Below are 15,253 nucleotides of genomic sequence, written 5' to 3'. Positions count from 1 at the left end.
ACCACAGCAGGCTAGAATTTTAAGGTGTTATAGGGCATATTGCTATTTGGAGGTGAGCATTCATACCATTCATTTTCTATTGGGAAAACTCATTGTCAGAGGAGGAGCTAGGAAAATGCAAAATATGATTCCCCAGCCAGCACTTGCATTGATGCTGTGATTCCTTCATGTTGCATCAAGTGTCCTAGTGGAAACGGTATAAGATGGTTACTTATATAAGCCACTTTAAGCCTCCCCAGATTGGGTCTTACCAGTTCCTCCTCAACCACCTCCTTTACAGGCAACTGTCCAATTTTTTCCACCAGGCTCCGCAGCCGAGTGTCCGGGATCATCCTCTCCCGGCTGCAGGGATGGCGGCATTCGGGGCAGCGGTACCCATAGCGCGAGGTTCCACTCCAGTGGGCAGAGAGGCAGACCCTGCAGAAATTGTGCCCACAGTCAATGGATACAGGGTCTTCAAAGGGTTCGAGGCAGATGGAACAAGTTATGTCCTCTTTCAGGTCCTGGATCATGCCTCCTGCAGACGTCTTTGTGGGGCTTGCCAGTGAGCTCAGCCTGCAAAAAGCAAACAGATATAATACAAAGCTGAACAGTGAAACTCTGGTTTCTGACAGTACCTCATTCTGCTGTGTCCACAAATAAGGCCTCGGTTAAAACCCAACTGTAATCATATTTACGCATTTCACTCAGTTAATTGTCTGGGATGTGACCTCCCCTTGCTGAATGCTCTTTCTTGGAAGAATAAAGTTGAAGAAGCCGTTTGCAATGTGCTCCCAATGAATATCAGGCTTCTGCTTAGACTCTGAAGGACCCTGAATTCTGTTTTTGCCAGCTGCTGTGGAAAAGAGAGATGGGGTACATGAGCAAATCCACCTGCTCATTTCCACCTGGCAACCCTGCTGATCTTTAGGCCCATAAGTTTCCTCAGGATTGGGAAGGGGGAAGAAACACCAGCTGTGGCTTACTACCTGATTTTCAGCCTAGAGATGCCTTCTCTCAAGACATTGGAGGATCCTGAATTCTATTTATGCAGGCTGATATGGGGAAGAGTGATGGGGTAGGTGAGTAAACCTGCCAACATTTCTCTACCTAGTAGCCCTACAGATTTTGAAGCCTATGAGTTTTGTTGTGACAGAGAGTGAAAGAGAAACACCAGTTAAGGCTTATTGCTTAGACAAGGAGCTATAAACCCCAGACCTGTTCTTAGATTGCCTCTGGGCAGGGCAGGCAGTCTGAGGAGGATGACTCATAGAAAAAGCTTCCTGGAGTTAACTCCTTATGCACACACCAAGGTGGACACACCAAGGGTACAAAAATGAACTTCAGGAGGCTTGAGTCCTACAGTGACACACGGGAATGCTCCCCTCTGCAGAAGAAGAAGAAGAAGAAGAAGAAGAAGAAGAAGAAGAAGAAGAAGAAGAAGAAGAATAATCATAGAGTTGGAAGAGACCACAAGGGCCATAGAGTCCAACCCCCTGCCAAGCAGGAAACACCATCAGAGCACTCCTGACATATGGTTGTCAAGCTTCTGCTTAAAGACCTCCAAAGAAGGAGACTCCACCACACTCCTTGGCAGCAAATTCCACTGTCGAACAGCTCTTACTGTCAGGAAGTTCTTCCTAATGTTTAGGTGGAATCTTCTTTCTTGTAGTTTGGATCCATTGCTCCATGTCCGCTTCTCTGGAGCAGCAGAAAACAACCTTTCTCCCTCCTCTATGTGACATCCTTTTATATGTTTGAACATGGCTATCATATCACCCCTTAACCTCCTCTTCTCCAGGCTAAACATGCCCAGCTCCCTTAGCCGTTCCTCATAAGGCATCGTTTCCAGGCCTTTGACCATTTTGGTTGCCCTCCTCTGGACACGTTCCAGTTTGTCAGTGTCCTTCTTGAACTGTGGTGCCCAGAACTGGACACAGTACTCCAGGTGAGGTCTGACCAGAGCAGAATACAGTGGCACTATTACTTCCCTTGATCTAGATGCTATACTCCTATTGATGCAGCCCAGAATTGCATTGGCTTTTTAGCTGCCGCGTCACACTGTTGGCTCATGTCAAGTTTGTGGTCAACCAAGACTCCTAGATCCTTTTCACATGTAGTGCTCTCAAGCCAGGTGTCACCCATCTTGTATTTGTGCCTCTCATTTTTTTTGCCCAAGTGCAATACTTTACATTTCTCCCTGTTAAAATTCATCTTGTTTGTTTTGTCCCAGTTCTCTAATCTCTCAAGGTCATTTTGAAGTGTGATCCTGTCCTCTGGGGTGTTAGCCACCCCTCCCAGTTTGGTGTCATCTGCAAATTTGATCAGGATGCCCTTGAGTCCATCATCCAAGTCGTTGATAAAGATGTTGAGGTTTTTAAGTTAAAATGGGTTAATTAAATTGATGGGGCGTATTTAGGAAAAGTATTTTAAGAATAAGTATTGATATATAAAGATTGAGGTTTATAAGTTAAAATTGGTTAATTAAAATGAATTATAGAAAATAAGGTAAAGTGTGGGGACAAGAATTTGCTGAGCTAAAAATTGGAATTGGAATACAAGAAGGGCAGGTGTGGGGAAGTCAAGGAAATTGGTTATGGAAAGTAAGTAATGTAAACTTTTTCAATTGTTGTTTTTCTTTTTCTTTTTTCTCTCTTTTCTCTTTTTTTTTTTTTGAAAATTTCAATAAATATTTTTTTTTAAAAAAGATAAAGATGTTGAATAAGACCAGGCCCAAGACAGAACCCTGTGGCACCCCACTAGTCACTCTTCTCCAGGATGAAGAGGAACCATTGATGAGCACCCTTTGGATTCGGTCAGTCAGCCAGTTACAAATCCACTGAGTGGTAGCATAGTCAAGACCGCATTTTACCAGCTTCTTTACAAGAATATCATGGGGCACCTTGTCAAATGCCTTGCTGAAATCAAGGTAGGCTACATCCACTGCGTTCCCTTCATCTACCAGGCTTGTAATTCTGTCAAAAAACGAGATCAGGTTAGTCTGACATGACTTATTTTTCAGAAATCCATGCTGACTATTGGTGATCACAGCATTCCTTTCTAGGTGCTCACAGACTGTTTGCTTAATGATCTGCTCCAGAATCTTCCCTGGTATTGATGTCAGACTGACTGGGCGGTAATTATTTGGGTCCTCTCTTTTCCCCTTTTTGAAAATAGGGACAACATTTGCCCTCCTCCAGTCTGCCGGGACTTCGCCTGTTCTCCAGGAATTCTCAAAGATGACTGCCAGTGGTTCTGAGATCACATCTGCCAGTTCTTTTAATACTCTTGGATACAGTTCATCTGGCCCTGGAGACTTGAATACATCTAGACTAGCCAAGTATTCTTGTACTATCTCCTTAGTTATTCTGGGCTGTGTTTCCTCTGCTGAATCATTTGCTCCAAATTCTTCAGGTCGGGCATTGTTTTCTTTATCGGAGAAGACTGAGGCAAAGAAGGCATTGAGGAGTTCAGCCCTTTCTGTGTCCCCTGTTTGCATTTCACCATCTTCTCCTCTGAGTGACCCCGCTGTTTCTTTGTTCTTCCTTTTGCTACAGACATACCCATAAAAGCCTTTTTTGTTGCTTTTAACCTCTCTAGCAAGCCTGAGTTCATTCTGTGCTTTAGCTTTTCTGACTTTGTGTCTACACGTGCTGGCTATTTGTTTGAATTCCTCTTTGGTGGTTTCCCCCCTTTTCCATTTTTTGTACACATCCTTTTTAAATCTTAACTCAGTTAAAAGTTCTTTAGATAGCCACCCTGGCTTCTTTAGGCACCTTCCATGTTCCCGTCTCATTGGTATTGCCTGAAGTTGTGCTTTTACTATCTCCCTCTTAACAAACTCCCAGCCATCATGAACTCCCTTTCCTTTTAGTATTACTGTCCATGGGATCTCACCCAGCACTTCCCTAAGTTTTATGAAGTCGGCTTTCTTAAAGTCAAGAAATTGAGTCCTAGTATGCTTGGCTGCTCCTTTCCGCTGTATAGTAAATTTCAGAAGAGCATGATCACTCGCGCCTAATGATCCTTCCACTTCTACCCCACTAACCAGGTCATCAACATTGGTTAGGACCAGATCTAAAATGGCTGTTCCTCTTGTTGCTTCTCCCACTTTCTGGGCAATAAAGTTGTCTGCAAGGCCAGTGAGGAATCTGTTTGACCTTATGCTCTTGGCTGAGTTTGACATCCAACAAATATCCGGGTAATTGAAGTCCCCTATTACTACTATCTCCCTTCCTTTTGCATGCTTGGCCATCTGTTCCAGGAAGGCATCATCTATGTCCTCCGTTTGGCTTGGGGATCTATAGTAAACTCCCACAATGAGGTCACTGTTATTCTTCTCTCCCTTAATTTTGACCGAAATGCTCTCACTTTGGCTTTGAGGTTCTAAATCTTGGATCTCTTCACAGGTATACACATCCCTGACATATAACGCCACTCCTCCTCCTTTCTTGTCTGGTCTGTTTCTCTGAAATAGATTGTATCCCTCCATTATTACATTCCAATCGTGGGACTTATCCCACCAGGTTTCAGTGATGCCTATTATGTCATATTTAGTTTGCTGTACCAAGAGCTCAAGCTCATCTTGTTTATTTCCCATGCTTTGCGCATTAGTGTACAGACATTGAAGTCCATTAATCATTCCCCCGTGTCTCTTATTTAAGGATTTTTTTCCTCCCACCACTAGGTCTGTGTGTTGTTTGCTCCATTTGGTCTATGACATTTGGATGATCATCTTCATCAATTGATAGACTCCTACCTTCAGGAGCACTGTCTCCCTCCCCCACATTAGTCAGTTTAAAGCCCTCCTGATGAGGTTTCTGAGATTTTTTGCAAAAACATTCCTCCCAACCATTGTGAGGTGCAGCCCATCGCTTCCACTATTTTTCCCTCTCTCCCTGGGCCACGTCGTTCAACTGGGAGGACAGATGAGATGACAATTTGTGCATTTAATTGCTTCAATTTCCTGCCCAGAGCCTCGTAATCTCTTTTGATCTTCTGGAGGCTATTGCTTGCAGTGTCATTGGTTCCCACATGAACCAAGAGGAAGGGGTATTTGTCAGTGGGTTTTATGATTCCTTGCAGTCGTTCAGTTACATCTTGGATCTTAGCCCTGGGGAGACAGCACACTTCCCGAGACATCTTGTCAGGCCCACAGATCACTGCTTCTGTTCCCCTCAGTAGGGAATCCCCTATCACCACTACACGCCTCCTCTTAGGTCTGGTCGGGGTTCTTCCGTGAGCTGTCCATTCCAAGGTCACCTGCACATTCCCTGAGGACTGACTTTGCTGCTCGTCTTCATATACCTGATCGACTGTAATGAGGGAGAGATCCTCAAATGGAGTCTGCTCTTCGTCTTCCATGCTAGGGGAGAGGACCTCAAAGAGTTTGCGTATTTCTAAACAATCAGAGCGAACCCTTGGCCTCCTACTTCTTTGAGTCACGTTTCTCCATATATCTGGCTCCTGTGTTGGTGAACTAGCCTCCTTCTCAGGGGAGTCCCCTGTCTCCTCCTTGGTGGAGACGGTGTGCTCTGTTGCTTCCAAGAAGAGCTCCAGCTCTCTAATTCTTTGGAGCATAGCTACACGTTCCTCCAGTTGTTGGACTTTGTCTTTTAAGAGGGCAATCAACATGCAATTGCTGCAGGTAAAGCTGCCTGCAACCTTTGGCAAGATGGCAAACATTGCGCAGGAACCGCAGGCGACTGCAGCTGTTCCCTCACCCTCCATCTTGAGAACGTGTCGTTGGGGGTGGCTACAGCAGTCCTCCATCATAAAAAGCGTGAAGACAGGACAAATAAATCCCCTCCAAAAAACCTAGGTCTCCCCCAACAAACGTTTGAGACTAGCTCCCCTAAATCTAAAAGATGGATCAAACTGCACACGCCGCTAGGCGTGCGCCGCTGCCCTACAAGCTCTGATAAGCTCCTCCCACAGCTAATCACCTACCTCAAGAGAAACCCTGCCCCCTCTGACCTTTGCACAGGGAGAGCAGCTAATCAGCCACAAGAAACACACACAAGAAAACCCTTTTTGCTCCTTCTTCGGCTGCTGCCCTGCAAGCTCTGATAAACTCCTCCCACAGCTAATCACCTACCTCAAGAGAAACCCTGCCCCCTCTGACCTTTGCACAGGGAGAGCAGCTAATCAGCCACAAGAAGAAGAAGTCTCCAGAGTGTTTATCTCCTTAGGAAAGTATTGTCCCTTGAACTAAAGACATCTTAGCAGCGATGTGCCCATCATAGTATTATTACACTTAGAACTCACCAATGATTCCAATGAAGTCAAGGTGTACCAACTCAACCCACTTTTATCCTCTCAACAACTCTGTACCATACCCTAGGCCAGTGGTGGCAAACCTTTTGGAGATTGAGTGCCCAAACTGCAACCCAAAACCTACTAATTTATTGCAAAGTGCCAACACAGCAATTTAATATGGGATAATAATTAACATACCATAATAAAATGAGCTGGGGGGCTGCCCTGAGTTGTTGAGCTTGGGGGGGGGCTTGGAACACAGTTGATTTTTTGGGGGGAGAAAAACATTCTCACACATTATAAACGCTTCCCATGGCACGTGGAGCAGAAACAACACATAGTCTCAAGGATCGCAGGCAGCAACCAATCAACAAAAACCCTTGACAAAGTCACCAATCGCAGGAACTACAGCCTGCTGGCTGCAAAAAATCCCACCAATTGCTGGGGGTGGGGCAGGAATACAGCTGCTTTGTGGAGGTAAACTGCCTCTAAGCTGCTGCCGGGGGGGGGAGTGGTTTACTCACAAGGAGGCGTGGGGGGAAGTGGCTGCCCAATTTGAAAACCCCAAACAACAGCACTGCTGGCATGATGGCACGTGCCAATAGAGAGGGCTCTGCATGCCCACTCTGGCACCTGTGCCATAGGTTCACAACCACTGCCCTAGGCTGAGAGATAGTGATTGGTCTGCTGCTCACCCATCAAAGGACAAGGATGATTAGGGATTTGAGTCTGGGTTTCCCCAGTCCCAGTCTGACACTCTAATTCATATGCTACAGTGGCAGTAATAATCATGAAAAAAAAGGTTGAATCAAATCTAGATATTGTGCTGATTCTTTCAGACTTCATTTCCTAAGACATGCATTTCTTTTTCTTTCCTGGTAGAGCCGGTGTGGTGTAGTGGTTAAGAGCAGTGAACTTGTAATATGAACTGGGTTCGCTTCCCCATTCCTCCACATGCAGCTGCTGGGTGACCTTGGGCTAGTCACACTTCTCTGAAGTCTCTCAGCTCCACTCACCTCACAGAGTGTTTGTTGTGGGGGAGGAAGGGAAAGGAGAATGTTAGCTGCTTTGAGACTCCTTAAGGAGAGTAAAAGGTGGTATATCAAGTCCAAACTCTTCTACTTCTTCTTCTTTTCTAGTAGGGTTGGTGGGTGAGGAGAATAGCTAAACAAGAGCCAACTCACGGTTTAGTATTTGTGTTTCCCATCCTGGGGATAGGATGATGCTGGCAGCCTCCCACAATATAACCTTCCCTGCTCCTAGAACAAAAAGATAATGTTACTGTTAGCCAGTGCCTCCTTTCCTCAGTGTCCTCTGGTGTAATGTAAGGAACAGAGAAACAAAGTAGCAGCAGCAGGAGGTGGTAAGGGTGCATAGGCGATCACATAGAGATCCCCCTCTTTCACCTTATTTGGGATGGAATAAATATTTATTTCATTATTCATTTATTACATTTCTATCCCACTTTTCCTCCAAGGAACTCAAAGTGGTGTACATACTTCTCTTCCCAGTGCTTTTGTTTTTTAAGAAAAAAAGGTGCAGATACTCACCACGAAGGAGGGGGGAGGGGTACCACCCACATGAAAAAGAAAGGGAGTAAGAGACTTGGGGAAACCCAAAGGTTTGCCAATGTAGAAGAAATAGGGGGGAAACTTAAAGGGGAGGATGAACCCCCACAAACAGCCCAATGCTAAGTAGCCACGGCATGCAGACTATTTAGAGGAAGAGAGAATGGACTGGAGTCACTAGAATTCTGAACAAAAGCACTCCATGTTGCAATATTTAGCTGCAGGTACCACATATATTTTTTCCTATTTACTTGTCATGTCTGGCCTGCCATCATTGTAATCATCTTACACCTGTAAGTCATCATGTGGCGAGTATGAAAGTGTGAACCATCAGCTAAAAACGATGGAGTTACATAGGATCCAATGGAGTCACTTCTGTGTTTGGGGATACAAAAGGCATTTATACAGGTGCAACTTAAAGGATGGGGCCAGAGAGAGCGAAGTTCAAATCGCCACTCATCTATGAAGTGCTAATCACATCCAACCTACCTTACAAAGATGCTGTGAGGGTAAAATGGGCAGGTGGGAGAACTACAGCTGTTGCCTTGAACTCCTCAAAGGAAGAATTTTCTTCTTTCTTTTTAAATGTCATGAAATAATAATAATAATAATAATAATAATAATAATAATAATAATAATAAAAATTTATTTATATCCCGCCCTCCCCAGCCGAAGTCGGGCTCAGGGCGGCTAACAACAATAAAACAATACAAAAGTACAACACAAACAACACTCTAAAATCATTCATTATAAAATTAATTAAATTCAAGCCACTGGCCACCATTGGGCCAGAGCTCCGTGAAGATTGCCGAGGGAGGGAGTCAGGCTGTGCCCTGGCCAAAGGCCTGGCAGAACAGCTCTGTCTTGCAGGCCCTGCGGAAAGATGTCAAGTCCCGCAGGGCCCTAGTCTCTTGTGACAGAGTGTTCCACCAGGTCGGAGCCACAGCCGAAAAAGCCCTGGCTCTAGTTCTCTGTGGCCTGGGACCTTCAAGATGTTTTTATTTGAAGACCGTAAGTCTGAATAAAATGAAATGGAGGATGGCGGAGGCTGAAGCTGATGATATAATGTTTGTGTGTATGCTGCTCTCCCAGACTGAATAATCTACCAGTGGGCCAAAAATGTTTCAGGAAGTCTCTGCTGTACAGAAAGTGTAAGGGTGTTGCTCACAACAGGCTGGCGGTTAGAGATATCAACTCCACAAACTACCAACTTTAATCTTTTCCGTCGTAATGAAGCTCCAACTGAGGCACCTTTCCTGTAGTAGTTTTTTTTTCTTTTTTTCTTTTTCCGTTTTTAAAATTTTATTTGCTTAATTCAAATAAACAAAAGAAAGATTCTTCATCATCCATTAATACAAAATTATAAAGCAAATCAACTAAAAGGGGAAAAACCCTAATATAATAAAATAAAGAATATCTTCTTACTTTACATATAACTTCCCATCCACTCCATTTTTCACAAATTCATTATTAACTTATTGCCAAAACTTGTCAGATTGTAATGAAGCTCCAACTGAGGCACCTTTCCTGTAGTTATCAGGCTAATCTAGACAAGCATGCCTACACAGAGAAGCAGAAGTGAGAAAAATCTACTCCAAAGCTATTCTATGATTGTTTTTTATATTGTCATTTTATGTTGTAAACCGACCTGAGATCTACAGAAAAAATACATACAGTGGTACCTTGGTTCTTGAACTTAATCCATTCTGGGAGTCCCAAAACCATTCGAAAACCAAACCGTAGCTTCCAATGGGCTGCAAGAGCTTCCTGCACTCAAGCGGAAGCTGTGTTGGATGTTTGGCTTCTGAAAAACATTCGCAAACCAGAACAAGCAGCAGAGAAAGCCAATTGGGCACCTGGGGCGGTGTGTGTGCCCTGGGCCCAGAGGTGGGGGCAGCCACCCACAGGGCGGGGCGAGCCGGGGCAGAAAGCTCCATGGGGCCTCCAAGGAGTCTGCCTGCCTCCTCCCACTCAGCTGCCCTGCAGCTGGACTGTTTGGAGCAGAGCAGAGCCTGCGGGCCCCATGCTGAGTGCCGCCTGGCATTTTGTCACCCCCCCTCAGTGGTGACACCCGGGGTGAACCCCCACCCCCACCTCACCCCCCTTCCTCCACCCCTGACTGGAACACTTCTGGGCTTGAGGCGTTTGAGAGCCGATACGTATGAGTACCAAGGTGTTCGAGAACCAAGGTGTGACCGTACAGTGGTACCTCGGGATGTGAACGGGATCCGTTCTGGAGCCCTGTTCGCATCCTGAATGGAACGCAAGACACGACAGTGCGTCTGCGTGTGTGCGGGTCGCGTTTTGCGACTTCCACGCATGCACGTGGCGTCATTTTGACCGTCTGCGCATGCACGAGTGGCAAAACCCGGAAGTAACGCACTCAACCTGAAGGGTATTTATCCCAAGGTATGACTGTACTACTGTAACAACAACAACAACAACAACAACAACAACAACAACAACAACAACACAGTTTTAAAGGCTATAGATTGTTTAATTATCCAAAGGCCTGGGAGAAGAGGAAAGCTTTTGCCTGGAACCTAAAGATATCTAACAAAGGGGCCAGGTGAGCCTCCCTTGGGAAAGCATTCCACAAGCAGGGAGCCACCACAGAGAAGGCACATTCTCATGCTGCAACCCTCCAGCCCACTTTTGAAGGAGGCACACTTACACAGCTTTGGGAAGGCAGTGCATGGGCTGGGAAGGGGCACTCAAATGTTGAGGGTCTTAAGGGCTGCATGTGGCCTCCGTGCCTTTTATTTGACCAACCCTGCCTGTTTGGCCAAATGGTGGAACGGAGATAAGCATTGAACAATAGCAAATATTTTGTTTTGCAGTACAACTCCCATTAGCACCAGCATTGGGGTAGATTGCCTGGAGGGCACCAGGTTGCAGAGACCCACCTAGATAAAGGGAAAGACCTGAAAATGCCCTTGAACTAATGGAGCAGTCATGCAAGCCTCTGCATTAAAAAGAGATGAGGAGAAACTGTGTCAGAGGCGAGGAAACAGATGGCAAAGATAAGCTAGGCACTTCTTTGTTTTGTTCTCTTGGTTTAAATGCTGCCTGGTGCAAAACTGGGCTTGCATGAATGTCTGAGAGAACCAGGTATGAGTGGGCAAGAGATGAGGGCAGAGGAAATCCTCCTTGGTGGTGGTTTAAATCCACAACATTTCTTCTGCTCAGTTTGCCAGCTTCTGAAATAAGATACCGGGCATCTTCTCCAAAGGATGCAGAAAACTCTTTGCCCCTGGATGTAAAGATCTGCATGTGCTCAGAGGCACTTATGCATCAGGTTATGTGACCTTTTCTTCCAGTGAAGAGAGCAGCTTCCCTGTACAAAAACCTGCACATGGAGGACTGTCCTAGAATTGTAGAGTTGGAAGGGACCCTGAGGATCATCTAGTCCAACCCCCTGCAATGCAGGAATATGCAGCTGTCAAACCAGCAACCTTGGCATTATCAGCACCACGCTCTAACCAACTGAGCCAGGAAGCCATTTCAAATATGAAAGCTCCACACATGCATGGGAGCCCCTGCAATCAGTTTGCACCATCAAAAGTGGCACTTTATAATTAAATTCCAACCCTGTGCAAAAATGACCAAAGGCACATTTATTGAACGCTAGAGAATTCACTGCACACACATTAACTCAGTGATCTTGCCCTTTAATTTCCTTAAAATTACTGTGGCTTCCTTCATTAGGTGGAAGAACGTTGGCAGATTACCTAATTGCTTTCTCACTTGCGGATATTTACTAACAGTACATCATGCAGGCCTTCAAGACTTGTGCAACCTTCTCCTTGAGGGTTCCTTGAGGTGCCCGTTTCTTCAGATGTCTGATTTGGCCACAGCAGCATACGCCTTAGTTACATCCTGTTTGTATTACTGTAACCCACTCCGTGTGGGGCTGCCTTTCAAAAATGCTCAGAAACTTCAACTGGTTCAAAGAGCTGCAGCTAGTTTGTTGACTGGGGCTCATTATAGGGAGCATATGACTCCCCTGCTAAGGCGGTCTGCTTCTAAGCACAATTCAAAGTGCTGGTTATGACCTATAAAGCTGTACAAGGCTTAGATCCAAACTATCTGAAAGACCATATTCTCTTATATGAACCTGCCCGGCTTCAGAGATTTTCAAGGGAAGTCTTTTTCTTAGTCCTGCCACCCTCTCTGGCACGCTTGGTGGGGACATGGGAAGAGACCTTCTTGGTGACTTCTCCCAGATTTTGGATCTCCCTCCCTGGACAAGCTAGGCTGGCTCCCTCCTTGTTGACCTGCTGCTGACATTGGAATACCATTTTGTTCCCACAGGCTTTTGGGAATTGACAGCTTTTATGGAAAGGGCTGGTGCTGTGCTGTTTTTTATTGTAATTATTTGAATGTTTTAAATAGATTTTATATCTGTATATACAATTAATTTATGATGATGATGATGATGATGATGATCGTTTTCCCTGAGTTTAAAGTGATTATAGTTTTTATCTGTAAGCCACATAGGTGCCAGCTCCCTGGGGCCCTGGGTGCCTAAGCAGCCACAAAATCCCCCATGAATAGGCCGGGCACCCACAAATTTCAGTGCCAGGGCCATGCACACTGCATGGCACCCAGGGCCACAGGGCCAAGCTGGCACTCCTGGTAAGCCGCCTTGAGTCCTGTAAGGTGAAGTGGCAGGGTATAAATAAACACATTATTATAATAATAATTTGTCCTTTCAGGCCAGTCATCGTATGATTTTACCCATTCACTGCACATATGCAGAGTTTCTCTCCCTCTTTCTGCTTAGAGGTGCAAAATCTACACAGAAGGTCCTCAGCACTCTCCATACTCCCAAAAGTATGCTCCAAATAATTGCACTGTTATATTGTAGGAGAACCAGGGGTCAAGGATGAAAGAGAGTGACATGCCTAAAGCCAACTAGCAAGTTTCTGACTGAGGGATTTTGGCTCCCTGCAATACAGCTCAGTATCTTACAATCTGATCCAACCCGTGAATTGTACCATCAAGTTATCCCCAGGTGACTGGGTTTGAAATTACAGTCTTAGTCAGACACCCCTACACTACAGTGACTCTGGTCATTAAACCTCAGTAGCAACAATAAAGGGTGTTGGCAGCCTTTAAGTTATTGGGCATTGCTGCTGAGTTAATCTCTCTGTTAGTATGGGAGGTATAAATAGCAGACTTTATCTGGGAAAGGAGGAAGGGAGGGATGGACCTCTACTCAGGGAGGTGGATGTTGTCTTCATGGAGGGAGGGAGGGACCAACCTCTACTTGGGGATGGGGATATTCTCTTTAGTGATGAAAAGGGAATAACAGGAAGAACAGGATTTTCATCCCTTAAGGATATAAACAAACAAGGAAGCTTCATTATACCAAGTTAGACCATGGATACATCTAGCTCATATTGATATCAACCAGCATCAGCTCTCCAAGGTCTCTGGCAGGGAATTTTTTCCAGCCCTGCTGGAGACTGAACTAGCCAAGTATCTTTTGCATATGGAACAATGCGCTAGTGCGAAGCTATATGTGTCTGAGGAGCTCTAATTTTGGAAAGAGGATCTACACCTACTTCCTCCCAGTCTTCAGCTTAATTTGAATCAGGGACACCTAAAGTGTTAAGCCCAGAACTGTTACCTTCACTGCCAGCACCTAACCTCACAGCATCCAAAGCAAGAACATCAGGCTGGATCCAGAGGTTGTTAGCTACACTTTTGTCCCAATGGAATATAAAGTCAAGCCATGGCCACTGATTTCAACAGGACTACAGAGTAGCTTGAACTTTCTTTGTATCCAACCCACAGTGTCTGTGAGCATTTACAACGTGCCTCAATGAATCAGTGTGTCTGGCTCTTAACCAGAAGGTTGGTGGTTCAAGCCCACCCAGGGATAGATGTGAACAGGATTCCTGATTTTGCGGGAAGGTACCTTGAGGTACCTTCCAACTCTACAGATACTACTATGATCACTGACACACAGAAGACATGCATAGGACACCATATACTGACCTTCCTATGCAAAAAGGCTGATAGAATACATTTTGTACAGGACTAGAGCTAGAAATGTGTGCTTGAAGGTGAGCCCTGCCTTTCCTTGAGATAATACCCTTCATTTATTCACTGGATTTCCATACCAACATTGATACATGTATTACCGATGCAGTTTACAGTAAAAACATAAAACAACTAGAATTTTAAGGGAGGAGGGAAGGTTGCCATTTATCATTTCTGCTAGCCCTTCATTGACTATAATGGGTACAAAGTATAGGAGCCAACCCCTAGGGGCTGTGGGGACTTCAGCCCCCACAATAAAATCTTTGAGGGGGCCGGACCCTCACAAAGTTGGTGGGCATTCCCATTCAAATAGTGTGTGTGTGTGTGTGTGTGTGTGTGTGTGCGCGCGCGTGCGTGTGTGTGTGCGCTGTGCCATGTGATCAGTTATGTGGAACGGGGCTTACCTGGGCCCCCACAATATTTTATTCAAGTTGGCACCCCTGGTGTAAAGGTATTTCTGATTAGAATGGCTATAAAGGTATGTTTGGTGAGAAAATGGCTCTCTTCCTCTTTTTACCCCTTAACTTAGCAACTTTTAGAAGTGACACATTTCAGGCAAATTGAACCAAGGAATTGGAGACTCAGGCATCAATGTTATAAGCACACTTAACAGGGCAAGGATAGCCAATGTCTGACATGCCCTCCAGATATTCTAAACTACAACCCCCATCTGCCCCAGCCAGTATACATTACTGGTCAGGAATTATTGGAATTGTAGGCACCAAGTTGTCTAACCCTGGACTAGGCGGTAAGGCAAAGAGAACAGTGCAGCACGAAGCTTTCTTAACATTGCAGAAACACCGAAATGATCCCTAAACATTCACTTCGATGTTTTTATGCCCAATCCTGTCCCCAAGCCGTCCTCTCTCCTGCTTCGTATCAAAATGTACTCGTAAAGCATCCAAGGGGAAGAAAACAAAACAAAACCTGCAGCTGTCAAAGGTGGAGCTGAAATCCCACCCGATCTTCAGGACGCGAAGTTTCCCAAGCAACGAAGGCAGAAAGACGAGGAGGCTAAATCTATCTTTAAAACACAAGCAAAAGAAGAAAGAAGCCCACGAGGAACGAGGAAGAAGGGACGGGAGGCTCTCTCTCCGTCAGCTGAGTATGACAATGCATGACACAAGGATCAGCCTCCTGCATGACAGAGGAGGCAGGAAAAGGGGGCGGGGGCGGAAAGAAAAGCCCCTCACACAGGAGATTCATCTGCGGGTGCACGCTCCTACCTGCTCCCGATCACGCTCCGCAGACCCTTCAACAATGCCTGCGGGCGAAGGCGTAAGAAGTGAAAGTAAAAACATCGTTGTTGCGCGAAGAACGCACAGCTACTTCCCCATTCTGGCGATGCTTCTGAGAAGGCAGAAGCGATTGGCCAATAGAAGGACTGTGCCTTTTGC

At 45.5% G+C, this 15,253-nt stretch overlaps 1 protein-coding gene across 2 annotated transcripts in view; it reads right to left on the bottom strand.

Moving 5' to 3' along the window:
• Positions 1–15,241, bottom strand: part of RNF112 (ring finger protein 112) — a 28,046-nt gene extending 12,805 nt beyond the window's left edge. Inside the window, exons 1-3 of one of the 2 annotated variants that reach the window (XM_053362339.1) lie at positions 15,083–15,241; positions 7,422–7,496; positions 252–555 (exon numbers count right to left, since the gene is read on the bottom strand). In XM_053362339.1, the coding sequence (XP_053218314.1) occupies positions 252–555; positions 7,422–7,444 (327 nt within the window). In that variant the 5' untranslated portion in view covers positions 7,445–7,496; positions 15,083–15,241. Of the gene's footprint in view, positions 1–251; positions 556–7,421; positions 7,497–8,294; positions 8,390–15,082 lie in introns of those variants that run through there. The other variant, XM_053362340.1, reaches the window with a different exon arrangement.
• Between the last annotated feature and the right edge of the window lie 12 nt (positions 15,242–15,253).

This window comes from Podarcis raffonei, chromosome 13 (genome assembly GCF_027172205.1).
Source record: "Podarcis raffonei isolate rPodRaf1 chromosome 13, rPodRaf1.pri, whole genome shotgun sequence".
NCBI classification, from domain to species: domain Eukaryota; kingdom Metazoa; phylum Chordata; class Lepidosauria; order Squamata; family Lacertidae; genus Podarcis; species Podarcis raffonei.
Note: the sequence above shows the minus strand (reverse complement) of the source record. Positions and strands in the feature narration are given on the sequence as shown.